At 53.9% G+C, this 27,045-nt stretch overlaps 1 protein-coding gene across 9 annotated transcripts in view; it reads right to left on the reverse strand.

Moving 5' to 3' along the window:
• Positions 1-558: 558 nt before the first annotated feature.
• Positions 559-27,045, reverse strand: part of TTC7B (tetratricopeptide repeat domain 7B) — a 292,264-nt gene continuing 265,777 nt past the window's right edge. For 6 of the 9 annotated variants that reach the window (XM_054447527.2, XM_063651992.1, XM_063651988.1 and 3 more), the window contains one exon: positions 10,487-11,470. In XM_054447527.2, the coding sequence (XP_054303502.1) occupies positions 11,249-11,470 (222 nt within the window). In that variant the 3' untranslated portion in view covers positions 10,487-11,248. Of the gene's footprint in view, positions 811-10,486; positions 11,471-27,045 lie in introns of those variants that run through there. The other 3 variants (XM_063651994.1, XM_063651990.1, XM_063651993.1) reach the window with 3 other exon arrangements.

Here is a 27,045-nt window from a genome sequence, read left to right on the forward strand (position 1 = left end):
TTACCCATTCCATTGTATGTGGCATGACAATGTGAAACCACTTAAATCATTGACAATAAAGAAAGGGTTAAACAGTCTGCAGTGCATCCATGTGAGGGGAGGTTATGCTGTCTCTAAGTTACCTAGAAAGAGTTTTAATGACAAGAGAATATTAAGTGAAAAGATCCATACGGTGTTATAGATAGTATTATTTCACTTCATTAAATACCTATACTTGGCTGGGCGCTGTGGCTCATGCCTGTAATCCCAGCACTTTGGGAGGCCGAGGTGGGCGGATCACGAGATCAGCAGATCAAGACCATCCTGGCCAACACGGTGAAACCCCATCTCTACTAAAAATGCAAAAAATTAACCGGGCATGGCGGCACGTGCCTGCAATCCTAGCTACTCGGGAGGCTGGGGCAGGAGAATCACTTGAACCCAGGAGGCGGAGGTTACAGTGAGCCGAGATCGCACCACTGCACTCCAGCCTGGGCAACAGAGCGAGACTCAGTCTCAAAAAAAAAAAAAAAAAAAAAATCTATACTCATGGAAAAATGCTGCAAGGCAACAGGCCAAAATGCTGAGAACGTGAGCACTAAACAGTGGAATTTAATGATCTTAGTCTTCGTATGTCTGAAATTGTCCCCATGGTGACTATGGTAAGTGAAATGATGGTTCCCCAAAGATGTCTGCATCCTACTCTCTGGAACCTGTGAAGATGATCACTTACCTGGCAAAAGGGGCTGTGCAGACACCGTTTGATGAAGGATCTTCAGATGGGAAGAGTGTCTTGGATTATCCAGGTAAGACCAATGTAATCAGGAGGCTCTTACAAGGGAAAGAGGGAGACAGAAGGGTCAGAGGCAGAGAAGGAGGAGTCACAGAGATTGCTCTGCAGCAGAGGTCAGAGTGATGCCACTGCTGGCTGTGAACATGGCCATGAACCAAGCGCACCCTTGAGAAACTGGAAAGGGCAAAGTTTGATGTCTTTCCTAGTACTTCCAGAAGGAACAGCCCTGCTGTCACCTTGCCTTTTGCCCCACAAGGCCCGTTTTAGACTTCTGACCCCCAGAACTACATGTAAGACAGGAAATGTGTGTTGTTTTATTGGGTGCAGTGTATACTGCTCGGGCGATGGGTGCACCAAAATCTCACAAATCACCACTAAAGAACTTACTCATGTAACCACTGTGTTCCCCAATAACCTATGAAAATAAAAAATTAAAATTCTATAGAATTTGAAGAACAAAATGTAAATCTGCATAAATCTCTGTTAATAGATACAGGATATAAAATGATATAATTTTAATATTAATAGCTGAAAATGTAAAGAGTTTTGTATTCAGTTGAAGTTGTTATGAGATTAAAATATATTGTTATAACTTAAAAAAGAAAGAAAAAATTGTATGCTGGTTTAAGCCACTATATTTGTGGCAATTTGTTATAGCAGCAACAGGCAGCCGATACAGTGGGTGTAGGTTTTATGATCACAAAAGAAAAGAAAAAGCTGCTTGCTTAAAAAAACAAACAAACAAACAAAAAAACAGCCGGGCACAGTGGCTCACGCCTGTAATCCCAGCACTTTGGGAGGCTGAGGCGGGCAGATCACCTGAAGCAGGAGTTCGAGACCAGCCTGACCAACATGGTGAAACTCTGTCTCTACTAAACACAAAAAATCAAAAATACAAAAAAAAAAAAAAAAAAAATCAGCTGGATGTGATGGCGCATGCCTGTAATCCCAGCCACTCGGGAGGCTGAGTCAGGAGAATAGCTTGAACCCCGGAGACGGAGGTTGCAGTGAGTCGAGATTGTGCCATTGCACTCCAGCCTGGACAACAAGAGTGAAACTCCTTCTCAAAAAAAAAAAAAAGCCATGGGTGAACTGGCTTCATTTCTACACAAGAGCTCTGTCCATCTGCCAGTGTAGACAGGCACAGTCCAGATCCAAAGGACAAGCTGGCTCAAGATTTTGAAAGCAATGAAGTGAAATTTGAAGTTGAAGTTTTTGAAGTGAAAGTATAAAGTTGAAAGCCAGAGAATCTGAAAACACTGGACTGAAAAGTCTCATTGTGTCTGAGCTCTGCCCCTTTCTTATTTAATTTTGTAGTTTTTGAAACTGCTGCATAGGCCAGGCGCAGTGACTCACACCTGTTATCCCAGACCATTAAGAGGCTGAGGGGACCAGATCACTTGAGCCCAGGAGTTGGAGATCAGTCTGGGCAACATGGCGAAACTCTGTCTCTACAAAAAATTAGTGGGGCTTGGCATCGGTAGTCCCAGCTACTCAGGAGGCTGAGCTGGGAGGATCACTTGAACCTGAGAGGTGGAGGCTGCAGTGAACTGAGATCGTGCCACTGTACTCCAGCCTCAGTGACAGAGCAAGACCCCGTCTCAAGTAGAACAAAAACAAACAAAAACCAAAACTACATAAAACTATTTGTAAAACTATATAAAACTACATAAAAATATTTGAAAAAATTAACATAGTTACCTTTGGACAACATATTAAAGAAAGAAACTCTGGAGATAATTTAAAGTTGATCCCCTATTTGCAGATTACAGGATGATCTTCCCTCGTCACATGGTCTGGTCCTTGCTGCCAATGTGAGGATGGGCCAGCCCTTTTGTAAACTGGCTGGGCCTAGTCATCTAGTACAAAGTGGCAGAACCTGACACTTTTGGGCTTCTGCTCACGATCCTTCTTAAAGGTGGAGAAGCCCAGAGTCCTCCAGGGTGGGCACCTTCTTGTCACTCAATGTCACTGTCTTACAGAGGTGTCCCCGACCATCTGATCTAAAGTGACCCTCCCCCTGTCACTTAAAATTTGCTTTAATCATCTCTGCCAAGCTGGTAATTATCTTATTTGTTTACCCCTCTGTTTGGAGTCTGTCTTCCCAGTCCCCAATAAGACCACCAGCTCCCCAGGCCAGGTACCTGTGTCTGGCCAGGGGTCCTTGATACACTGTGGCTGAACACAGGCAGGAAGGCCTCACTGCCACCTGGGTGGGTGGAGGTTTAGGCTGGGCTGGGTGCCCAGGAAGCCTCCGTGGGCTTGGGGAGGTCACCTTCCTGGTAGCTGTGCCTTCCTGGGTACTGCTGAATGGCAGGCTAAGCTCAGGCTGGAAACCCTGACCTCCTGCCATGCCCGGGGGAGGAGCCATGCAGGTGTAGGGCCGGGCTCTGCTCGGCCATGTGCTTGTGTTTTACACACTCTGAATCTTTACAACCACCTTGTTCTCCCCATTTCACAGATGAGGAAACTGAGGCTCAGAGAGGACTAGTGACTCACCTAAGGCTCCTAGGAGAGTGGGTGGCCAGGTCCCGATGCAGACTCCAGCCCAGCAGGCCCACAGCCCGAGCCCTTGGGCCACAGGCACCGCCTCAGGCAGCGGCGGATGGGAGCCTCCTGTGCTGTGACCAAGTGGGACAGGGATGCATGACCCTCCTCAGGCCTTGGCTGGACCCAGGGCCCGAGGATGACCCTGTGGGGTCAAGGAGGCAAAGACAAGAGTGGTGGCGGTCACAGAGGCCCCTCACCTCCTCCTCCATGCAGAGCGGGACTCGGACTCTGCCTCAGCTGCAGCTAGCTCTGCCCTTCCTGCCCTGCTTCAGGGACCCCTCAGCACGTCCCAGCAGCCACTCACCCCTCACCTGAGGGTGGAAGAAAGAAGGAAAGCCTTTACGGTGCACCCTGGGGGCTCCATGCCCTGTCCAGGTTGACCTCTGTTAATAGCCCCAAAAGCCCGTAAGGGAAGTTACTCCCCCACCGTAGAGACGAGGAGACAGAGTGCTTCCCCATCAGAGGTGACACGGCCAGGCAGAATTGGGATTCCGGCCAGATCTGTGTGACCCACAGCCCAGTGGTCACCAGGAAACCCTATTGTCCTCAGGGGGTCAAGGGTCAAACAGCAGAAGATGAGGGAGACGAGGAGGGTGGTGGGGGCCATGGGTGGCCCGGATGGTCAGCAGGAGCTGCTGGCTCCAGGCAGACCGGCAGAAGGTCCCCCACCACCTTCCTGCCACCTCTCCATAGTCAGCCCCACTCAGGGCCTGAGTGTCCAGGAGTCCTGCCTACTGGCCTGGCCCTGAGGCCCTGTGTGGTGATCCTGAGGGGCGGTGGCCCTCGTGTCCCCTGCCTGGCACACACCACCTCTGACAGTTGCCTGCAGACTCACATCTCAGCCCAGAAGGCAGGCTGGGCAGGGGTGACTGTCCCCATCTGATTCTGAGTCCAGGGAGGGACAGTGGCACAGTGAGGATCACCCCCAACAGGTGCAGAGCTGGAGTGGGTCCCCCACAGCGTGACCTTGAGGGAGGGCCCCAGCCTGGCCCCCAAAAGACCTTCAGGAGGAGCACATGCCTGTCCGAAATGGTGCAGGATGTCCTTTTTCTGTTCCTATCCGGCTGCAGCGTGGGCAGGGACAGCAGGAAATGCGTGACCACAAGTGTGGGAGGAAGGTTAGTGGTGGGAACGGCCGCAGCCCTAAGGCTCAGCCCTGGGGCTCGGCCCATTTTCCTGTGTGGGGTCCTCAGGCCCAGTGCGGCTGCTACTGCTCGCCTCCCCCGGAGGACTCCGGCCAGGCCTCAAAGGTTTATGGTAAAGTGTGTGGCTGCTTCTGGAGTAGGCAGGATGGACGGGGCAGGCAGAGGCTAGGGGAGGGATGGGAGCAGCCACCTGGCACAGTGCCCAAGACGCTGTTTACAGAACTTCAATATGAGTGGTGTCCCCTCACTGGGCAATGCCCACCCTGTCGGCCTTGAGAGGTGGTGGGGGAGGAGCAGGAATGAGAAGGTGGAGATATGGAGAGAGGGGGCTGAGTGGCAGGGGCCGAGCGCTGGGAGGGTACGGGGGCATTGGAGGGAGACAGTGGCCAGAGTGGCTGACCCTGCCCTGAAATTCCTTCAGTGGGGCCAGGTCACCCATTCCAGCCTGGAGCCGGCTGTGCTGCAGCGACCTGGTCTGGGGCTGGGGCAGCAGGTGACAGGCTGGTGACAGCCCCAGCATGGACAGGGCAGAGGTGGAGAACTCCACGGAGGATGGGGAGGGTGCCTGCAAAGGGGGGACTTCCTGCAGGCAGACAGTCCGGGCCCGCAATGATGACCGTGTGGCTGCCGGGGAGATGTGTGGGACCATCTGGTGGAGTCTGGGGTTGCTCCATGTGATCACAGACATGCCCACCTGTGCATGGATCCCAAATGGGGCTGGGGATGGGAAGTGGCCTGCCCTGGCCACACCTGCCCAGGCCCCCAGCCTGGCTCTGTCCTGAGATCCTCTTGGCTGAGTGGGGTGGCTCCTTCACAGAAGGGCCTCCTCCCTTCTCTGCCTCCTCCTTCCTTTCCTGGTCCATTCGCCACCCCACCCTGCCCGAAGTTGGCTCCCTGCTCACTGAGGAGTGGGTGCCCCTTCCGCAGGGCTCCCTGGCTTGGGGGTACCCAGGCCTCTGCCTCCCTGCTGCTGCTGCTCTGGGGAACCACCAGGCCCCCAGCCAAGGCAGCCCCCCTCAGCTTTCCTCTCTCCTTCCTCACACCTGCCCCGCTGCAAACACAAGGTGCTTAGCGAGGCCCGCCCTCAACACTCAACGCGGCCCCTTCCCCACCGGCCTCCTACCCTGTGCTCTCAGCTCCCCTCTGCAGCTATGCTCTTGAAAGAGACTTCACCTTTTCCTCCCCCTTGAGCCCACTCCAACCTGGCTTGACCCCACCTTAGTCAGCTTGGGCTGGCGTAAGAAAACCGCCAGACAGGTGGCTTCAACAATGAAGTTAATTTCTCACAGTCCTGGAGGCTCAAAGAACAAAGCAAAGGTTCCAGCCCATCCGGGTTCCTACGGGGCTGCCTCCTGGCTTGCGGGTGGCCGCCTTCTCCATGTGTCCTGGCGTGGCTGAGCGTGAGCTCACTTGCACTTTAGAGTCTCTTCTGGTGAGGACGCCAATCCTACTGGGCCAGGGCCCCTCCCAATGACCTCACTTCACCCGAATTACTTCCTTAAGGGGCCTTTCTCCAAATACGGTCACACTGGGGCGGGGGCTCCACCCTATGAATCTGGGGGAGCAAGACTGCATCTCCAGCATGGCTCTGGTCAAGGTCACTGCCAACCTGCACACGGCCAGGCCCACGGTCAGCTCTCAGGCCACCCTGCTGGGGTCTCCAGGCATTGAGAGCGCCCACCCGCCTCCTCCAGGAAGCTCACCCTGCCTGCTCTCCGCCTCCCTCGCAGCTGCTCCTGCGCCTTCTTTTCTGATCTCTTCATTTCCCAGCCTGTAAACCCCACCAGCCCCGGAGCTCAGCCCTGACCTCTTCCTCTTTGTCTATGCTTGTCCCGAGGTGGCCCCGTCAGGCCCATGGCTCCCAGCCTCCCATGTGACACCTCCCACATTCTCGCCTCATCTCGGGCTCTCGCCTGGGCTTCTGCCCAGCCAGCTGGCCTCCCACTCAGAGGCTCCACAGGCATTTTGTATTCAACCTGCCTGAAAGCAGACTCCCGTCTTCCCCTCTCCTCCCCAACCTATTCTTCCTGTCTCCTGGCCGTCAGCGCCATCCTTCCCGTAGCTCAGGACAAGACCCTCACCCTCATCCCTGGCGTCTCCCCTCCCTCACACCCAGCTCCATGTGTGAGCAACCCTCTTGGCTCTGTCTTCAGAATCTTCACAGTCTAGTGCCTCTCGCCACTTCCTCCACGCCCCTTGGTCTAAGCACCATGGTCGCTGTGTGACAGCAGGAGCCTGACAGCCTCCCAGCTCCCACGCTGCTGCCTGCAGAATAACGTGCTCCCCCCGCCCCTCAAAGACGTCCACATCCTGAGCCTTGGAACCTGTGACTATGTTGCCTTCCGTGACAGATGGGGCCATGCAGATGTGATTGAACGAAGGCTCTCGAGGTGGGGCAATGGCCCTGGACTATCCAGGGGGCCAAGTGCAACCAGCAGAGTCCTTAGAGGGAGGCAGAAGGTCAAAGGCAGAAGGGTGACGCAGTGACAGAGCAGAGGAAACAAAGGCGACATGAGGCAGCCACGAACCAAGGCCGCAGGAAGCCTCTAGCCGCTGGAGAAGACAGGGACACCCGTCCTCCTCTAGAGCCTGGGGAAGGAGCACAGCCCCACTGAAACCTTGATTTGAGACTTCTGACCTCCGAAACAAAGAGAATAAATCTGTGTTAAGACACTAAATTTGCGGTCATTTAAATTTTTAAATTTATTTTATTTGTAGAGACAGGGTCTTGCTCTGTCATGCAGGCTGGACTGCAGTGGCGTGATCACTCACTGCGGCCTCAACCTCCTGGGCTCAAGCAATCAGCCCATCTCAGCCTCCCAAGCAGCTGGGACTACAGGTGCACGCCACCAAACCTGGCTATTTTTTTTTTTTTTTTGTGGAGATAGGGGTCTCACCATGTTGCCCAGGCTGGTCTTGAACTCCTGGCCTCAGCTGATTCTCCTGCCTCAGCCTCCCAAAGTGCTGGGATTACAGGCAGGAGACACCATGCCCAGCCAGTTTATGGTAATTTGCTGCAACCACAGGCAATTAATATACACTGTTAGCATGGTCCACGAGGCCCCACCTGTGTGGCCCCTGTTAAACTTCTGACCTCTTCTCGTCCTTCACCACCTGACCATCCCCCTCTCCTATGGGCCTTTGCACCTGCTGTTCTACTTCCTGAGATGTCCTCCTCCCAGGTTACCTGCCTTTCTTCAGCCAGATGTCACCTTCTTAGCGAGGCTTCCTTAGTCACCTTCTAAAGGGCAGCCCTGCCACTCCCTACACCCCTTCCCTGGCTTCATCTTTCTCCATGCGTCACCCCACCTGCCATATTCCTCATCTATCTGTTTCCTTCTACCAGAAGGTAGGTCCTAAGTGGATGTGGCATCTGTGCCATGCATTGCTGTGCCCTCAGTGCCTGGAATAAGCATCTGGCATGTTGTGAGCATTCAACATTCATCCAATATTTGTTGAATGAATGAGTGAATGAATGAATGAAATTTTACAGATGGGGAGACTAAGACCAGGGAACAGGAACGCCTTGCCTAAGTTAGGGTCAGCACTAGTCCTGGAATCAAACGCGGCATCTCCCGCGTCTCACTGTCCAAAAAATGCCTCCACTGGGCAGACCTGGGCACTTTTGAAAGGTTTATCCCTCAGGCCTGTCTCAATCTTAGTCCTACCAGGTAATTTCACAATGACCCCAGGCAGGTGTCCTGCCCTCTTAGTGTCTAGCGTCTGCGTCCTCATCTGTTAATAGATGGATGGATGGATGCATGGATGGATGGATGCATGGATGGACGGATGGATGGATGGATGAATGTCCTTAGTTGGGAAAGGCTCAGCAGGTCAGAAGACTAGGAAGGCCAGAGCCACGAGAGGGCTTGGGGAAGGAGAGGCAGCCAGGCACACAGGGGGCTGGGACACAGAGTCTGGTTCCAGGCAAGGGCTTGAGAAGCCATCAGGGGTTTATAGAGAGAACCGACTCAATCCTCCCTTCTAAGAGGACTGTGCAGACATTGGACTGTGTGGGGCTGGGGCCAAGGTGCTGGGGATGAAGGTGAATGGGAGATATGAGATGCAATTTGGGTAGAAAAGACAAGATTTACTGGAAAACAGAATATGAGGTGGGTGAGTGGGATTAAGGTGGGGACTGAGGAGTCTGGAAGAGTGCCCAAGTGGGGAGTGCCAAGGACAGCAGGACTTTCCTGCATTTCTTAGGCACCTTTTAGGTAGAAGTGACAGAAACCCCTGTGCTTGCTAAGCAAGATGGGAAACCGTATGGACTCCTATGACGGAAAAATCTCGGGCCGCAGTGCTGCAGCCGTGACCCGGGGCCCGGCTCTCTTTCCACCTCCTCATTCTCGTTCTCTGCGTTGGCATCATTCTCAGGCAGGCCACCCCATACAATGTCAAATGGCACCCACAGCCCCCCACTGGCATCCTATTAGGACATCAAACCCAGCAGAAAGAGGCTTTTTTTCTAATATTTTCATAACAAAAGTCCCAGGGGTGCTTCTCATTGGCCCAAACCCAAACCAGTCACTGACACTGGGGAGCTGGAGGGCTCTGGTTGTTAAGGCTGGGCCCATGTGTCCATCCTTGAGCCATATGGGTGGAGAGTGGGGGTGGTTACCCGACGGAGATGAAGACAATGGAGAGATGCTGGGCAGACACACAGGAGCCAGCCCCCGCGCCCTGCGGGGCTGATATGCACAGGAGTCTCTGAGGTGAGGGCCTGGCGGAGGTCTGGTACAGTGCCTGCACCATCCGCCTTGGTGGCCCAGCCTCCTCCCTTCCTGCTCCTGATCCAGTGGGCCTTGCCCCACGCTCCCACATGGGATGGCAGAGCCCAGCCCTGTGCCTCCAATCAGGGCAAGCTGCTGCCACACTGAGGACCTGCCCCGGGTCCTACATTGCAAATTCCATGACTTACGACCACTCAAAGCCACAAGTGCTGCCTGGCAGGGTCAGTGCTGAGGCTGGGGCTCCCACCTACTGTCCCCCGCTCCTTGGCTGCCCCCTAGCCCGCCTGCCTCAGTGAGCCAGGGAGGTTATGCCCAGTCAGAATGCAGTCCTCTAGGCTTCAGGGCACCTAAGATCAGAGCTCAGCCCTTCATATTTCCCTGGGTCCTGGAAAGGTGGGGCCACCCTACAGCTGTCCCTGAGGGACTGCAGATACCTGCTCAGTTTCTCTCCGGTTCCGGGTCTTGCTGTCTACTCTGTGGGATTCGGACTTTGGCTCGAACACCTCTACACCTTCTTCTCATGGCGGCAAGAGGGCTGCTGCAGTTCCAGCCTCACTTCTCCGCTTGAAAGGCAGCAGGAAAGAGCGACAGCCTTCCCTGGGGCTCCCGCTCTGACTGGACCGCTTTAGGTAACATGCTCACTCCTGACCCTCTGTGGCACATGAGTGCAGGAGGCTACTTGGGCAGGCCTGAATTGCATGCTCCAATTCCAAAGCCCCATCGGGGGAGAGCTAAGGCGAATTCCCAAACCAAAACCAGGGCTGTTGCTGCAAAAAGGAGGCCTGGGTGCTGAGGACTCAGGAAACACATCCCTACCCAGGGATCATCTTCAAATTATAAGTGAGGAGATGGCCGGGCATGGTGGCTCACACCAGCACTTTCGGAGGCTGAGGCGGGAGGACTGCTTGAGTCCAGGAGTTCAGGACCAGCCTGGGTAACATAGTGAGACCCCGTCTCTACAAAAACAAACAAAAAAAATTAGCCGGGCATGGTAGTGTGCGCCTGTGATCCCAGCAACTCAGGAGGCTGAGGTGGGAGGATCACCTGAACCTGGGAAGTCGAGGCTGCAGTGATCTGTGATCGCACCACTAAACTCCAGCCTGGGAAACAGAGTGAGACCCTGTCTCCAAAAAATAAAAATAAAATAATGGGGAAAGAGAGGCCGGGCTTTCTAGTGTCAAGGGCTGACATGTCCAGGGTGGGCCCCCAGGTACAGACAGCGCCCCACCCCAGGAACTAAGCCTTTCTCAGGTCTTTGAGCTTTTACGAATGACACAGGATATGAGTCCATTTAAAAATCATTTTATTATTAACATCATCTTCCCATGTAGCCAAGTGTCTGTCATGTATAAGGAATGTCGGTAAATATTCCATTTGAAGCTTCTTTGTACATATTTCCCTCGATAAATAAACTCTGAATTCACATAAAAAAGTTAAACTTAAATAACTCATATTTCCTTCTCTTGTAACAGGCATATATTGGTAAAATATAAATATTCTCGGACTCAGGCTTTGTTCTAAGTGAGGACGGTAATTGATCACATGGTACAATTATTGACAGTAAAACCAAGAAATTGTCAGCTGGTGTCCTGGCATGGACTAGTGCTGAGGTGGGAAACAGGAAGTTCACATTTGGTTTCTGGGCCAAGGTGGGGCAGGAGGGGTGGTGGGGAGAAGAGGACAGTTGTTTTCTTTACAGCTCTGATAAAAATAATCTGTGCTGCCACTGAATTTTAACTTTGAATATATTCTTCTACATTTGCTGATTACTGAAAACTCAGATGTCAACTAACAAAATATGGCACATGATCCATTTTGAACAATGTCAATAGGTTCAGAAACTATCATTGGGCTGGCAAAAAAACAAGAGAAACGCACATGGCGAGAGTGATGATTCAGGGTTGGTTTGGTTGGTTCACTGTGGCCCACTGAACACTCGTCCCTGGCCTCAGTGTGGCAGATTCATCCCCTTGGGGCGATGGGATAAGCCCTGGTGCCCGGCAGGGCCTCTGAGGCCTGAGCGGCAGGTGAGGCTGGCAGGCGCCTGCTCAGAGCACGCGGGGGATGATGGTGAAGGGCACAGCGGGGCTGCTGGCCTCCAGCTCCAAGGCTGTCAGGAAGCACTCTGTGGCTGCCGCGTCGTTGCCCTGAGCTTGGAGGACCTCGCCCAGCCCGTTCCAGACCTCGTGGGCTGTCGAGTTCACCTGCACCGCGTCTCGGAGGATCTTCTCCGCCAGACTGTAGCGGCCCAGCTGGTGAAGGATCAGGGCCTGGAGAGGTCAGAGAGAGACAGTCAGCCATGGAGGCTTCAGGAGCTCTGCATCCTACTTATCCTTGAGTTTCCAGTCAGTTCCTCGAAGCCAGGAATATATCGCCATTGGGCTGGGCCCATAGTAAGTTCTCCAGTATTTCCTGCGTTCAGGAGGAACAGTCAAAATAGTCGCCAAGCTGACTAATATGAAGTTGCCAATATTCAGCCATGTTTTGAATATAAAAATGGCAACTTCATATGGTTCATCTGAAAACTTAAGAACCATGAATGAACTAATTCGAAGTCTGCAGTCTGCACTGACCCAGCACGGTGTCAGCATGGGATGGGACTATCATCCTTTTTTGTTTGTTTGTTTTTTGTTTTTGAGATGCAGTCTCGCTCTGTCGCCCAGGCTGGAGTGCAGTGGCGCGATCTCGGCTCACTGCAAGCTCCGCCTCCTGGGTTATGCCATTCTCCTGCCTCAGCCTCCTGAGTAGCTGGGACTACAGGTGCCCACCACCAAGCCCGGCTAATTTTTTGTATTTTTAGTAGAGACAGGGTTTCACCATGTTAGCCAGGATGGTCTTGATCTCCTGACCTCGTGATCTGCCCACCTTGGCCTCCCAAAGTGCTGGGATTACAGGTGTGAGCCACCGGGCCTGGCCTGTCATCTTTTTTTTTTTTAACCTAAAAAGAAACATCATTGGTGGAATTATACTATCAGAATGATGATGACAGTTTTTAAATTGCTCACAGCCCCTTCCCCGACCAAGGCCCTGACCTCACTGTCCCTGCTTGCCCGAGGCTGTGCCCAGCAGTCATCTTTGTTTTTCTTGGTTGGGGTGTACCCATGGGTCCCACCTATTTCATCATCATCGCGTTTCCAAGCTGCGTACCTCTATAAGCGATGCGTGTACTCTCTCATCCAATGGACACTCTCACTTTCTCAACCTCTCCCTCGGGGCAGAAACATTTAGGTCACATCCAATCTCTTTGCTGTTCTGAATCGCACAGACATGAACATCTTTCCAGAAAGCACCTCTTTGTTCTTTAGATCAGTGGATTTCCGATCTTTTTTGTATCCCTGAAAACCTTTGGTTAAATGAAATCTTACAGAGAACACCCACACAGTCTATGTATAAAGAGACAAAAAGGAACAGCTCGGGGGGGTGGGGAGGGGAGTCCAGTGTCCCCCATGAGCTCCTTTTAGGGGCCCTGGGGGAGGCTCAGTGGAATGGGCTTGACAACTATTTGGACATCCTCCCCTTAGGGCAAATCTCCCCAAAGTAGGGTCTCTGGGTAAGAGGATATGACTCTCTTTAGCATTCCCCAAACATTTTGCAAATTTTATCCCCAAAGGTTGCCTCACTTTTTCAGCCATCAGCAGTTTCTGTGGTTGGTCACCTGCCCGCTTCGATCATGACTCTATTTCTGCTAATGTCATACGTGCAGAATGTCCCTCCTTGTTGAAATCTATATTTCTTTAATAACCATTGAGGTTAAATATTTCCCATGCTTTTGTTTAGGAGCCTTTCATAAGATTGCTATTCATCTGCTACCGTAATTTCCCAGCCTATTCTTTGACTTTTGAGATTCTTTTCTTTGAAAAGTTTTAAGTTGAAAAATTAAATTTGTTGATCTTTGATGATTTTTTTGCCACTTCAAAACTTAGAAAGTTATCCTTTCAAAGAGCTGACACATGTTCAATTCCATTTATCTTAATTTTCCCTCTTTTAAGTAGTTGACTACTTTATCTTGGCAGAGTGATGGATTCCTCCTACTTTGCTAGACACAAACTAGCTCATCCTCCCTCCCCTCACTCTATAAAGCACTGCCTCCATCCTAGAGTGAATTATTACATGAATCAGGGGCCTTCCACTATTTTCCAACAAGCCACAATATCAAACTTCTGCATCAGCACCACAGTTTTCATTTCTGTTACTCCCAAAATCATGTTTTAATAGGTAGAGTCAGAGCTTTCCCTCACTGCTCCTTGCTTTTAGTATGTTTCCTGACAATCTTACCCTGTACTATTTTCGATGAATTTCAAAATCAGTTTCTTCATTCCCTTTAGAAGTCAAATTGCATTTGCGTTACCTCTCTTGGAGAGTGTGGAGAAGCCTGACATCTTTACAATGTCTAGTCTTCCCACTGAGCAATGAGTTATGGCCCTCTGCTCTTTCAAATCTCACCTTAAATCTCCCAATAAAGCCTTGCCCTCGCTTCAGGCAGTGTGAGCATGTCACTCGCGAGGCAGCCCAGCCTGCTCACAGGCCCTGGCTTCATCAGCAGGCAAGAGGGCAGCAGGGTGGCTGTCAGGAGCAGAACCAGCCAGCGTGACGGCAGGAATGTGCCTGCCTTGAAGTAGCATCCAAGGGCCTGAGAGACAACCTGGCTTCCATAAGCCCCCAACAGGAGAGCTGGGGTGTCCACCCAGGAGGAGCACGTGGTTGGGATGACAGCCAAGGAGACCCATGGCCGAGGGTAGTGTGTGGGCCCTGTGGAGGCTCAGAGTGGAAGGTGGAGGAAGGAGACCCCCAGCTCTGGGAGGAGGAGGCAGTTTAGGGAGCTCTCCTGGGTGAGGAGGAGGCGGAGGCCACGCTGCCTCAGGTAGAGAGGGCTGCCCTCCCCTGGCTGGGAACAGCAGGCTTCCGGGTCAGCCCTACCTTCTCAAGAACACAACAGAAACACCCGATGTTTCTTTTCTTATGAATATCCAAACATGTGTCCGTGCTGGAGTTCCTGCATATGACCAGGTCCTTGATGGCATCTGCCAGAGAAGGTTCTGGGGTGGCCAAACAGCCGAGGGTAGCTGGCCACTGCAGAGCCACACCTCCTGACTCCTGGTGCCTGTCTGAAGGGCTTCTGGGTGTGGAGTCCAGCTGGGGGTGGCAAATAATCACATCCATCTCCCAGGATGGTGCTCTGGACCACCTTGGACCTCCTTAAGAGGGAATCTGACAACTCCACATCCTCACTTCCCAACCTCAAAGGCCAGCAGAACAAATGGTAGGCCACCCACCCAGGTTGCACTCAGTAGGACATGAGGCCGAATGAGATCCTGCCCCCTTTCTTTGAGGGGAGGTTATCACCTGTGCTCACCCTAGAACATTCCAACGTAACCATGAGGGAAGGGAGGTTTCTGGGTAGCGGCCGTGAGCAGCAGCCTGGAGAGATTATGGCAGAAGCTTGTCACACGCCTTCCTGGCATGGCTTTCTTGGTGCATCAAGATACTGAATACACACAACAGGTTTCTGAGTGGCTCTCCTGGCAGGGAGACACGTGCTGCATGCTTCTGGCAAATAGGTGATGAGCGGTAAGCCACTGTGCTTACTTGGTTGCAGGTGGAGAATATAATTCAGGTCCCACTAGGCTCTGCCACTGTAGCATCAGCCCCGTGCTGTTTTCTTCCTCCAAGTGGAGGGTTTTTCCCCACTGGGCACCACGCTAGCCCTGTAGCTAGGCACTGTAGCTAGCCCATCTCCTATTACTACTGCTTTAGATACAAGAAGACACGGTTCAGAAAGGCCACGTTCTCGCCCCAGGTCCCAGGGCCAATCAACATCGAGCTGCAGCCTTGCCCAGGTCTGCTTGGTCCTGAAGCAGCCCATACTTCCCACCTGGTCCACACTACCTCTGTCGCTTTAAGAGGCAAGCCCTGGGCCAGCAGAGGAGAGCTCAGTGGAGCTCTCTCAATGCAGGCCCCAGGACACTCAGGCAATAACCCAGTTACATCCAAGCAACAGGAAAGGGGCATCTGCCACGCTGTGTCTTCCCTTTCATTTCTCTGACCACTAACTGCTGATTTTATTGCTCCTTCCCATGTTATGATTGGGAAATTGCTCCTCTCCAAGGCACAGCTTCCCTCTGGCTCAGACCTGCATCTTAGAGGCATCCTGTATATCTGCTCATGGAACGGAGGGCTCCTTGCCTCAGGACAGCTGTGATCTTGAGGCTTGGGAAGGCTGCCACAGCCAAAGGACTGGGCCATTCTGTCCACCAGAAAGTGGATGGGTGAGATGTGGAGGCCAGGAGGACCAGGGCCTTGGCCCAGTGGGATGCAGAGGGCTCTGGTCTCAGCACCCTGCTGGAGTGGGGAGAACCCACCAGTCCCTTCCTGCTGGGATTTTTGTTTAGAAAGTGGCAGGCCACTGCATCTGGCCAACTGTGGGGGCTGCAGGGTATGGGACAGGGGCATGTCTAACCGCCCTCAAAAGTCCTGCAGAGAACCAACCCCGAGGGGCTAATCTGAGCCAGCACCCTCCGTGTTGGCCACTAAGAGCCTCTGCAGTACTCTGGTATTCTAGGGTTCTTGCTGGCTTGGAAATTTCCAGCCCATATACCTGGACTTGTAGTCCTAACGTAGGAACTGCCATTTTCAGATGACCTTGAAGCTTCCTGAGCAATCTGTTCAGTGGAATTAATTCCTAAAGCTGGAGCTGCTTAGGGAGACATCGCAGACTTGCCAGGGGCTGCCAGCTCAGGCTTGGCACAGGAATGAAAAATAGGCCTCTCCCCAGTGAGCCAGGAGCAGCTCAGAAATCAGCCCATGACGGGATCAACCAGAACAAGCTCCAGCTGCAGTCAGAGCCGCTGCCTGGAGCCAGCACAGCTAGAGGACTGGCCAGAGGTGGGCAGGGACCTGGCTGTGTCTGGCTGTCAGGAGTGACACACCGCCCAAGCTCCACAGTGCTGACCAGGGACCTTCCTTCCTTTCCCTTCCCTGGGCTCCATGTGCTCTTCTGCACCGCAGCCCTCATGTCCTTTCCAATTCTAGGGGCCCGGCTTGCTCTCTCCTCCAGAGATCAAAGGCCTAACTCCTGAGGCTGGCATGGAGCTGTTGTCAGCACCAGCTGGGTCCAACCTTCCCTGGGTTCAGCCAGGCTTGTCTGTCAGCCAACGTGTTTCTGCAGGAGGCAGCCCCAGCCCCCTCCTGCCTCCCAGCTGCTGTTGGTCAGCCTGGGGCCTTCCTGCTAGAGCCCTTGTCCATCTGCCTGAGGCCATAATGCACCCCATCCCTGCAGAGCCAGGCGGCCACACTGCCCCCAACCAGCAGCGCTGCCCAGCAGCATGCAGCTCCTGCTCCCAGCCATCAGCCTGCAGGAGGCAGATTCCAATGATGACATATTACCATATATTACCATATAACCTGCCACTCCCTGCCCCCATATCAAACCCAACAAAACCCACCGAGTGATTGCTTGGTGCTGGATAGAGTGGGTAAGCGCAGGCCTGCTCTCAAAGAGCTCGGAGTCCAGTGCAAATCACCAACAGCGCTAAGCATTAAGGTCTTGTTCCATCCTCTCTCACCTCCAGGAGCCAGCGCTGCTGGGGCTTGAGTTTCACAGACCAGATGACCTGCCTACAACCCTTGTACAGGTAGCTGGCAGCAGAGCTGAGGCCTGCAGCTGTGCTGCGTGTGCCCTTGATACTGGGCCCTCTCCCCTCCCCTGTGTGTGGAGAGGATGCGCACACAGACTTCCACCTTCCCCAGCACTGGTGTTCCTGCAGCCACTATGGGTTGGGAGCCGGCTGGGGCTGAGCTTCAGAGAGCTGGGAAATCACTGAGGAAGTAACTTATTAGTCCCTTTCTTCAGACACAGATGAAGGCTGCCTCCCAAGCTGGTAATTATCATAATCAGGTGTTTTGTACAAATAGGATCTTGATGATGCACCAAATTGGCAATAAGAGATTAAATTAAACCTGTTATTTCAAATGAGATGAAATGGACTTGGCCAGTTTCAGAGCAATTAGCATCTTCCTCTCTTTTGCCTTTAATTGCTGCCCAGGGGCTAAACACCTTGCCAGACCCCGAGGGCGCCTGTGCCAGAGCCCCTGGAAGGCTCCTGTGCGCAAGGTTTCCTGCTGCAGCCTTGGTGTAGGAGGCCCTCAGCAGGGCAGGCCTGCACTATCCTCTGAGGCAGAAGCCTGCAGGACAGAAGCCACTTTGGAGGCTGGACACCATGGCTCACGCCTGTAATCCCAGCACTTTTGGAGGCTGAGGCAGGTGGAACGCTTGAGCCTGGGAGTTCGAGACCAACCTGGGCAACATGGTGAAACTCCGTCGCCACTAAAAAAATACAAAAATTAGCTGGGTGTGCTGGTGCACATTGTGATCCCAGCTACTTGGGAGGCTGAGGTGGGAGGATTGCTTGAGCCTTGGAGGTGGAGGTTGCAGTGAGCTATCATTGTGCCACTGCACTCCAGCCTGGGTGACAGAGACAAAAAAAAAAAAGCTCCTCTGGGAGATTTTGGACATCCCCATGGCACTTTGCACAAAAGCAAAGTCAGCCCTTTGCTGGGTTCAAGAGCACATCACAGACCACTGCTTGTCCCTCTAAGGGTACAGGTACAGGGAGATAACGTCCCTGAAAGCATCCTTCCCAAGGAGAAGCCATTGCTGAAAAGAAGTCCCGTGGCCCAGCTCTGGGTGGGGGTCAGTCGGTCTACCTGGTTATTGCTTTTCCCCAGGCATAATGTTTTGGAAATCAAACACTCAGCAGCAGGGATGGAGGCGAACCACTCTGAGTGCTTTCCACGCCAGGGCGTGGCTGATGGGCAGGCTCCCCTGCCAGCAGTGCTCTCAGCTTCTCTGAGCAGCAGTGCAGTGTTAGTGCAGAGAGCAGCGAGCTGTCCCTCACCACATCACAGCCGGCCTGGATTCTGCAGAGCCTGCTGGGCCACACCAGGGCCACTGATGGGTAGAAAGTCTAGTGTCAGGGATGGTACTGGAGCACTTAAAGATCTTTGTGTTCTGCTCCTGGGTCAGAAACTCCACCATTACCCTTTGCAGGGGGTAGAAGTGGGCATGGGTGGCTTAAGGCAGTGTTGTCAGGTGGCTTCTCCAAAAACACAAGTAAACCTGGGAGGACAGATGCGTGGGTCACCAGGCTCTATTAACTGTGCATGTGCAAGCCAGTATGATCAATGCAGTGCATGTTTTGCTGACTGCAAAGTGCTTTTGACACCGTCTCGTGTGACGGGTGCCACATTAATTGAGGTGGCTTATCTCTAGCTCTGTTCCCCCACTAGGCTTTGCTGTGAGTGCCTGGAGGGCAGGGACTGGGTGAACCCTGGTCATCTCTGCACCACCAGGCCTGACACTGGGCAGGTGGCCAGCAACTTGGGGCAGAATGAATAAATGAGCAGACCCAGAAACTCGATGAGAGCAGCATACTGTTGAAAGCTACCATGGACTGAGCATGGGTCTGTCTGCCTGGTCCAGGGCCTGTGCTCTGACCCCCCACAGCTTGCCATGGAGAGGGTGAAAGATTTTCTCAGCATCGGCTGGGCGCGGTGGCTCACGCCTGTAATCCCAGCACTTTGGGAGGCCGAGGTGGGCGGATCACAAGGTCAGGAGATCGAGACCATCCTGGCTAACACGGTGAAACCCTGTCTCTACTAAAAAATACAAAAAATTAGCCGGGCGTGGTGGCAGGTGCCTGTAGTCCCACCTACTTGGCAGGCTGAGGCAGGAGAATGATGTGAACCCGGGAGGCGGAGCTTGCAGTGAGCAGAAATCGCACCACCACACTCCAGCCCGGGCGACAGAGCAAGACTCCGTCTCAAAAAAAAAAAAAAAAAAAAAAAAGATTTTCTCAGCATCCTGCAAGTCAGCTGCTCATGCAGCTGGTGGAGGTCAAACCTCACTGGTGGAGTGGGGCCCCTTCTCCTCCAGAGGGAGTGAGGCCCAAAGGCAAGGGTGGTGGGGGCTGAGGACCAGGATCAGCGGCTTTTCCCATGGCTCAGCGCCCACCTGAGCTGCTGGGGCCACTTGAGCCGAACGGGCACCACCATGACTTTTGAACAAAGTCACACGGCCTCCTCATGGTGAGGTGTCAGGGACTGTGGTGGCAGCTTCTGGGGTGGAAAGCCCATCTTCCCAGCTTTGTCTCCCTTTGGGAAGATGACAGTGCTGCTGAGCTGGCTGTGGCCGGAGCTGCAGTTGTGCTGGCCACAGATGGCACACTGGGGGCTCAGGGTGTAGGTGAGGGGCCTGAAAGGTGCTACAGGCCCTGGCTGCTGCTGGTGGCTTCTGCATGGAGGGACCTGGCTGGCCACAGGGAAAAGGCACGGTGCTCTCTGGGACAGCGGAGCGTGGAGGTTGGGGGTGTGAGTCCTAGGCTCACCCCAGCAGACTGGGCTTGAATCCTAGCTCCACCGTTTACTTGGACAACTTACTCTGAGTGTCAGATGCTTTATCTGCATAATGGGGAGAAATACTAACCAACGGGGGAGTTAGTTGGACTAACTCGTTTAGTAAGGACTAAATGAGGTCACGAGTTTGCAAGGCACTTAGCAGATCGCCCAGCACATTTGTACGCCTTCAGTGGGTGGCAGCTCTCAGCAATATTAGGATTATGGCTGTTCTCATTACCGTTGTTAAACTAGAGACCATAAGACTGATGGAACAGACTCGCTGTGCAATAAGATACCAAATCATAAACCAGAACTAAGACCACGCCAGGCAAGGGTTAAGTCACATATCCCTGAAAGAATACACTGCCTTCTAACTGCCACAAGGTTTTTGTTTTTCTCTAGCAGCTAAACAAGCACTGGCCTCGAGATAAGCAATATTGAAACAATTGCAGCTCACCTACCACCAGACCCTAACTGAGCTCCCATTCCGCAAGTTGCAACTGCAGCTTTGACTGAACAAGAGACCACCAACCACAGGCTGGTTCTGACTGGTTTAGTAAGAGGCTGAACACTGTGTGTCTTCCTGCCCCTGCCTCATCTGTTGATGTATAGGACCGAACTGTAATGCATCTAAATGTTATGTCTCCACCCTAAAGTGAACATGCAATGTGTGTAATTTGCATATTTGCTTATCACACACATGCACACATCCCCCTTTTGTGAATATTCATAGCTCCTCCTATAACCTGTTGAATATGTATACTTGGCCAACCAGTTCCACATAAATCCCTGTTCCACCCTCCCCTCTCTCAAAGTGCTTTTGCTTTTGGTCTCTGCCTGAGGCTACATTTCCCAGCCAGTCAAGATGGCCACCCTGCAGACTGCAATCCATTATAAGAAATGAAGTCTCTTCTGCAAATGTATGAACCTCCTGATTCCTCAGGTGACACTATTAGTGACTCCAAGAGGAGGGGGGGCCCTTCCGTGATGCCAGTAGTTGGCTGACTCTTCACCTCCATCTGTCTCCCTCTTTAAGAGCAAGGACCACCATGATTTGTCTTTGCATGTACGGCACCTGGAGCGGGCCTGGTACAGAAGAGGCTCTTGGGGAATGCTTGTTGGATAGATGGAGGGATGGAGTGGGATGCTGTGGGGTGGTAGGGAAGGAGAAGTCCCAAAGAAAGCTCTGGCCTCAGGTCACCCTTGTCTATGCTCCCAAGTCAGGCCAGCATACTCAGAGCCTCCTCTCCTTACAGAATCATTAGCATGACGGTCTCTGGGGGATGAGAGCAACCCCTGGGAGAAGATGCGCTGCTCCCAGCTGAGCCCAGTGGGCTGTATGGCTTCCCCTCAGGCTATTTGCTCGCACACCACAGATCAGACACTGCTCTCTAAGAAAATCCCAGAACCCACCCACAGAGCCAACACTCTTACAGAGGAGAAAACAGAGGGCCAGAGAGGAGAACAGCTTTGCTCAAGGCCTTGACCCTGCTGGACACAGAGTGGGGCTAGACGGCAGGCTCCTGAAGGGCTGGGTCTGGAAAGCCTGGTGCAGGGCCTGGCCCAGGGCCAGCCTCCAAGTTTTAGACTCCGATTACAGTGCTCTAACTCTGCCCTTGACTCTAGCTGCTTTCTGCTTGTCCTGTCAGGGGCTATGTTCATGGCAGACTAGGCTTTCTGGAAGCCCACCAGGCCCCTAAGAGTGGGTTCCCTGACTTGAGGAAAACGAGGACCCCACAAGAGCTCCAGCCCCTTCCCATAAGCTGCAGCACAGTTGGTCTGGCTGTCTGCATTCGCTGAAATATAGGCATGAAATGAGAAACACCAGCACACGTGAGTCACCACTTCTCAGGAATTTGAATTTTCCTTCTAGAGGATGCCATTGATCAGAGGAAAGCAGGGTGGCAGCGGTAGTGTTTTCAAAAATATTTTTCTTTTAAATCAGAATATAAATAGACTGCAAACCAGTACCACTCTGAGAAGCCCACAGGAGACTGGCTTTGAAAGGGTTTCCTTGGAGCAGCTCAGGAACACAGAGCTGAGGGCTGCCCCTGCCTCCTTTCCTCCCGGGCAGCCCTTTCTTCTCTGGCAAGTGTCAGAGGCACTGTCAGTTCTGAGTACAAGCATTTTGTGGGTGCAGCTGAGGGGGCAGCCCTGAGCCCCACCCCGCTTTCCAACAATGCCTTGAAAAGGAACTGAAAACATGCGTGGGTGGGGTGGGGGCTGTGCCAGCTTTTCCACCTGGATTCTAGAAGCTCTGGGCGAGGCCTGGTCTCTATGGGGCTCTGTTTTGTGTTTCATTTCTGTTTGTTCTGAGTGCTTAGAAATGGCACCAGTTTGCCAGGGGGCCAAGTGTGTGTGTCTTGCCTAATGACACCAGCCAGAAGGCTGGCCTCCCCAGGCCAGAAGCTCCGCAGGGTCCAGGTCCCGGTGTTCTGGCTGAGGGGAGGCATCCCCAGTCCCACAGCCCCACACCTCCTGCACACCTCTGCCCGTCAGAGCTCCACCGTGGGGTGGGACTCACATGCTGCCACTCACTCAGCCCCTCACCGGGCCAGTCAACAGCAAGTTGAAGGACCTTCTGGGCACCAGGCAGGCCCACCTTCCTCTCGGCAGGTCACAAGTTCTGGGCAGGGGCAGGTGTGGGGCTGATTTACTCATCTGGCCTATTTTACTCAGCACTGACCCAGTTTCCCTGAAGGCCAACCCTAGGTCTTCCTGACAGCCTGTGCCCATCTAAGCCTCATACACAGCAGGTGGCCAGGGCCTGCATACGGCCCTCTCCCCAGCGACATGATGGCTGCCGCTGTCACCGGGTGGCCTCCAATCCTGTCCATCCCCAGGCTCTCAGGTGGGGACAGAACATTCGTGTGGCCACTTCACCTCCAGATCCACAAAGGCCGCTGACGTGCTGGTCCAGGAACCCACGCAGAAGGGCAGTGCAGGAGGAGGGAAGGCACCTGCAGTGCAGCTCCTGGAGACACGCTGCCTTAAGAAGGGCGTCCTTCTGACAGAGGCCAGCTCAGATGAAGGGGGAGAGCTCCAGAGGACATAAGCGGGAGCCTGGCCCCCAGGCCGGACACCTTTTCCCTTGGGCCTGGGGTCGAACACGGAAGGCAAATCTCCTCCAGTCCCCGTGGCTCCCACCTTCCTGCTCAAATGTCAGAACCGAAATGGGGTAGCTGCTTCCTCACTCCCTTCAAGTTAGCCAAACAAATGCCCCCAGTTACTGGCAGCCAGTCCCAGTCAGACATAGGGGTGTGGAGCCCCAGAGAAAAGACTGAGGCCCAAAGAACCTCAGGAAGGGAAGTGATGCTTTTGTCTGGGGCAGGGACAGGGGCTGTGGTCTAGGCGCAGGCCAGACGCCCCCAGGAGGCTCTTCCTCAGGGAGTGTGCCGAGTATTCCAGGAGGGAGCAGGGGAGACCCACAGCACGCCCTCTCAGAGCACTGGGGGCACCATGGGCTGCAGCACAGCCAGAGGCAGCCCCAGGTGCAGCACCTCTGCTCACCTGGAACAGCTGATGGCAGCAGGGGCTGCGCTATCACGGGGCCCCTTTTCCAGGTCAGACATTTTATCTGGAGAAATGCGCCTTCTGGGGTTTAGGCCTTTCCAGCATTGAACTCAACTCAGAAGGAAACAATAGTCATTTTTTCAAAAAAACCTCTTATTTTTCTAAGCCAACAGCCAGCCAGCTATGGAAGCAGAACTCCTCAGGGTTTGGGGGGTGCCTGGGCCTCAGCTCTCCGATGCACAGCCCCTGCTGCTGTCTCTGATGGGCAGCGCCCCCTCCAGGGACCAGGAGCTTGTGATTTCCCGGGGCAGCCCACACCATGAGTGGACAGTCTGAACTGTTGGTTAAATGTGGAGCCCTCAGTGTCCTTTTCATCAAATCCCCACACTGTGAAGTCCTCTGAGTCCTCTGGAACCACGTGGAAAAGCCCCTTCTCTTTCCACCCAATGGGTTTTCAGGATAGGAAGAAAGCTTCCAGAACAGCGCACGCTCCCTCTCTGGGGCCTTGGAGGAATGGCGGATTCAGACCTCCCGCCCACTCTCCCCACCTCCCTGAATTCTGCTGCTTAACATAGCTCCTCGAAGAAGACCTGGCTGTGGGTCCAGATGAAGGCTCCGTTAAGCCCCAGGAAAATATGAGCATGGCTTTGACTTCTGTCTTCTTTTTAAAGCATCTGACTGGCAGAATCTCTTAAAGCTGCTTTCTTCCGGGATGATTTGGAATATTCTGGAGGAGCTTATTCTGCAATTAGCAGTGCAGAGTAATGGGCTGTCAGGCAGTAAACGCCAGCAGCTAGGGTGCCAGCAGCCTGGCCAGAAGCCAAAGGGCTTGATCAGCCTTGCGTGAATCTCACAGACTTGGCCCCCAATTTCCCCTTGGCCTAATTTCTTTGAAACTGTGTGCTTCAGCATTGGTGCTGACATATCCACAGACTGTGGTGGCTTTTAGAGAACAGTTGCTGGCAATCGGTGGGACATCCGGAGAGGGACCCGCAGCCCATCTGCCAGCAGCTTCTGAGCCCCAAAGCCCCGCAGTCCCCCACCCACTCTGCGGCAGGTGTCCAGAGGGTGGTCGGGGTTGCAGTGAGCAGGGCATTAGAGCATTCCCCAAAGGACCGGCCGTCCTATTTGATAGGAGGGCAAACAGAAGCCCGGAGAGGGTAAGTGTCCTGCCAAGAGCACGGACGGAGTAAGGAACAGCATCCGGGTGTTCGGGTTCCGGGGGTGGGGCTCTGTTCGCTCTGCTCCAACCAAAATCGTTTCTGGTTCTTTCCTCCCCTCTACAAACGCTCGTTGAGCGCCTGTGGGTGTTCTGGCACCAATGTCCCGGTGCTGTGCCAGGTGCGGGGAACTCAGTGGCACAGGCTGTCACTCGGGCCACGCTCTTGCCCTCGCTCAAGGCTCAGGACTGGAGGGGCTGGTTTGCTGTGGGTCCTGCCCCAGAGCCTCAGTCATTCATGTGTGTAGTCCCAGCATCTGCCACAGAGCAAGGCCTATTGGAAGGAGGATGAGGGAGGACATTCCAAAAGAGACAATATGATGCTCTCCCCACTTTAAACAAAGAAGAAGGCGGAAGCTCAGGGTCAGGGTGCTGGTTCATGGCCACACAGCTGAAGAGGAGGAGCTGAAACTTCAAATAGGATCTGATGTTTCTGCTCCAAAAGCTTCCTGTGAACAGAGGTCTGATTCTTCCTGGAGTGGATCGACTCTTAGTGATCACACCTGCATGATCTGGGGCAGGCTCCTAGCTCTCGGCAGCCCTGCCTGGGAGGTCTTAGTGGTGACAGGGTACCTCACTCCAGGTCAGGAGAAGGAGGGCAAGTACCTGGTTCAGTTACCAAGCCAGGTAGACGTCAGGTGTCAGAACCCAGGTTTTGTGAAGACCCGCTCAGGTCTCTCTGCTCCATGGCAGACTACTGAGATCTCTAGAGAGGGTAGCAGGCATTCAGGGACCAGGAAACACACTCCAAGAGTCCTTCCCTGATGGTCAGCTGACTCTGGACCCCACGGCTCAGCACTCCCTACGCCAGCCTGGGGGAGAAGCTCCGAGGACATGAGAGTGACGCAGCCGACTTCCCTGCTGTTCTCTGTCAGTCTGCCTGGCACTGCAGGCCCTTCCTCCACCTGGTGGCTGCCAGATTCCCGGTGAGCCAGAACACGGGCTCTTGGGACCCAGGTGACATAAGAGGACCTAGGGAAGGGGGGGTGTTTGATGGGGATGTCTCCCTCTGGGTGACGTGAAGAATGGCTGCCCTATCGCGTGCACACTGAGGGGTCCAGGAGGGTAATCTAAAAAGCAGCCCCTTCACAGTCTGGATTCTGCTGGGAGGACAGGATGGTGTGGGGACAGCACGGCTCCCTTCCCTGCAACCTGCACCAGCGCCATTCTGCCGACTGTGTCTCCAGCCCAGCTGCCTAACCCAGAGTCCTTTTCCTTGCCCTTGGGATTAATGGTGTGGTGATTTTGTGAGTCAGGAAAGAGACGGAGAAATGGCTGTGAGAACAGAAGGATGACTTGACCTCAACATCAGTCATCTCTCAGCTCCTCTCTGACTTCAGCTCTGGAGAGACCAAGGGAGGCATCTGCCTTCTCCTTGGAAAAGAGCACGAAGGCAAGCTGAGAGCTGCCTCTGCCTAGCCCTGGGAGTGGAATAACTTGGTCACCCTTGTGTCCGTGCACCTGGGTGCTGCTGCGGGCAGGGTCGCCGGGGACCCGTCAGGGGAGGGTGATGGGGAATCCCGGTGCCCCGGGGTCCATGTGAGCTCCCTGCCGGCTGCAGCCTAAGGCATAGATAGCACTCACAAATTCAGTGAACACACTCACAGGAGCGCCAGCACAAGCACCTCCAGCGTGCTGCGTGGTGCACTGACCTAATTGAAAGTGTCAGGCCAGCAAGTCCCATGTAACATCAAAGGACAGTCAGTGAGAAAGGAAGGCCAGGTCCACTGGCGGCAGCGCAGGCTGGGTAGGGGCCCTGTGGGAGTGGAGAGGAGACAGGAGGAAGCCTTGGGGTCTCCAGCAATATGTGGGGACACCAGGCATCCCCCCTATCCTGAAGCCTGGGCAGTCCTTGGTAACATTCCAGAGTCTCCAGCCTCCCCTCCCCCATCTGCCGTTTAAATCACGTGCTTTGAGGCAGTGAGTTTTAGCTCAGAGGCTGGCCGGAAAGTGGCGGTAGCTGTCAGCTCATAGGAGGGAGGAAACTTGGGTCCTGCTGCTGGGGGGCCTACTGCACGCCAGCCAGGGTCTTCTGTGGGTGCTAACACAGCCCCCCTCTTGCTGGTACTTTTCCACTGGTAATGGGCAAGAGACTCCTGTTCACTTATTTCTACATTTCCCTGGTTGACTTCTTTATTTTTACCTATCTTCCCCAACAAGTCAGGCAGAGACCAACAGCACAGAGCAGCCTGGAAGGCGGCACTCCCCCATGGCCCGGCTGATGCTCATGGTGGAAAGTTTAGTGCTAATCACCCCCTAAAGACCCCTCCTGCCCTCTGGGGAAGCCAGTGCCCCTGCACATTGGGGAAGGTGGCGCTGTGCCCCAGGCCATGTGCACCAGGCCAGGGAGATGCAGGCGTCAGGGACACTCTGAGGGAACTTGGCCCTGCTGCAGGCACAGGCTTCCCCTGGGGTCCTGGGACCACTGCCTCCACAGGGGAGAATAGCAGGCCCAGGCAGAGGCTGAGCTCCCCCAGAAGCCAGGGAAGGTGGGGACATGGGCAGGGCTATGACCCCAGGGCTCTGGCGGGGGAAGCGTCAGGCATGGAAGTGTTGGAGGGTCTCCAAGGTCAGAAAGCCATTCCCATGCGGCCACTGCAGTGCTGCACGGGGATGCTTCCTGGGAGTCCCACGGCCTGAGACAGGGAGTCCTAGAAACTCTGACCCCACTCTTTCCCAAAGACCCTGACAGAGCCTCATCTGCCCTCTGCTTCCACCTGT

This window comes from Pongo pygmaeus, chromosome 15 (assembly GCF_028885625.2).
Source record: "Pongo pygmaeus isolate AG05252 chromosome 15, NHGRI_mPonPyg2-v2.0_pri, whole genome shotgun sequence".
In the NCBI taxonomy this organism is placed as follows: domain Eukaryota; kingdom Metazoa; phylum Chordata; class Mammalia; order Primates; family Hominidae; genus Pongo; species Pongo pygmaeus.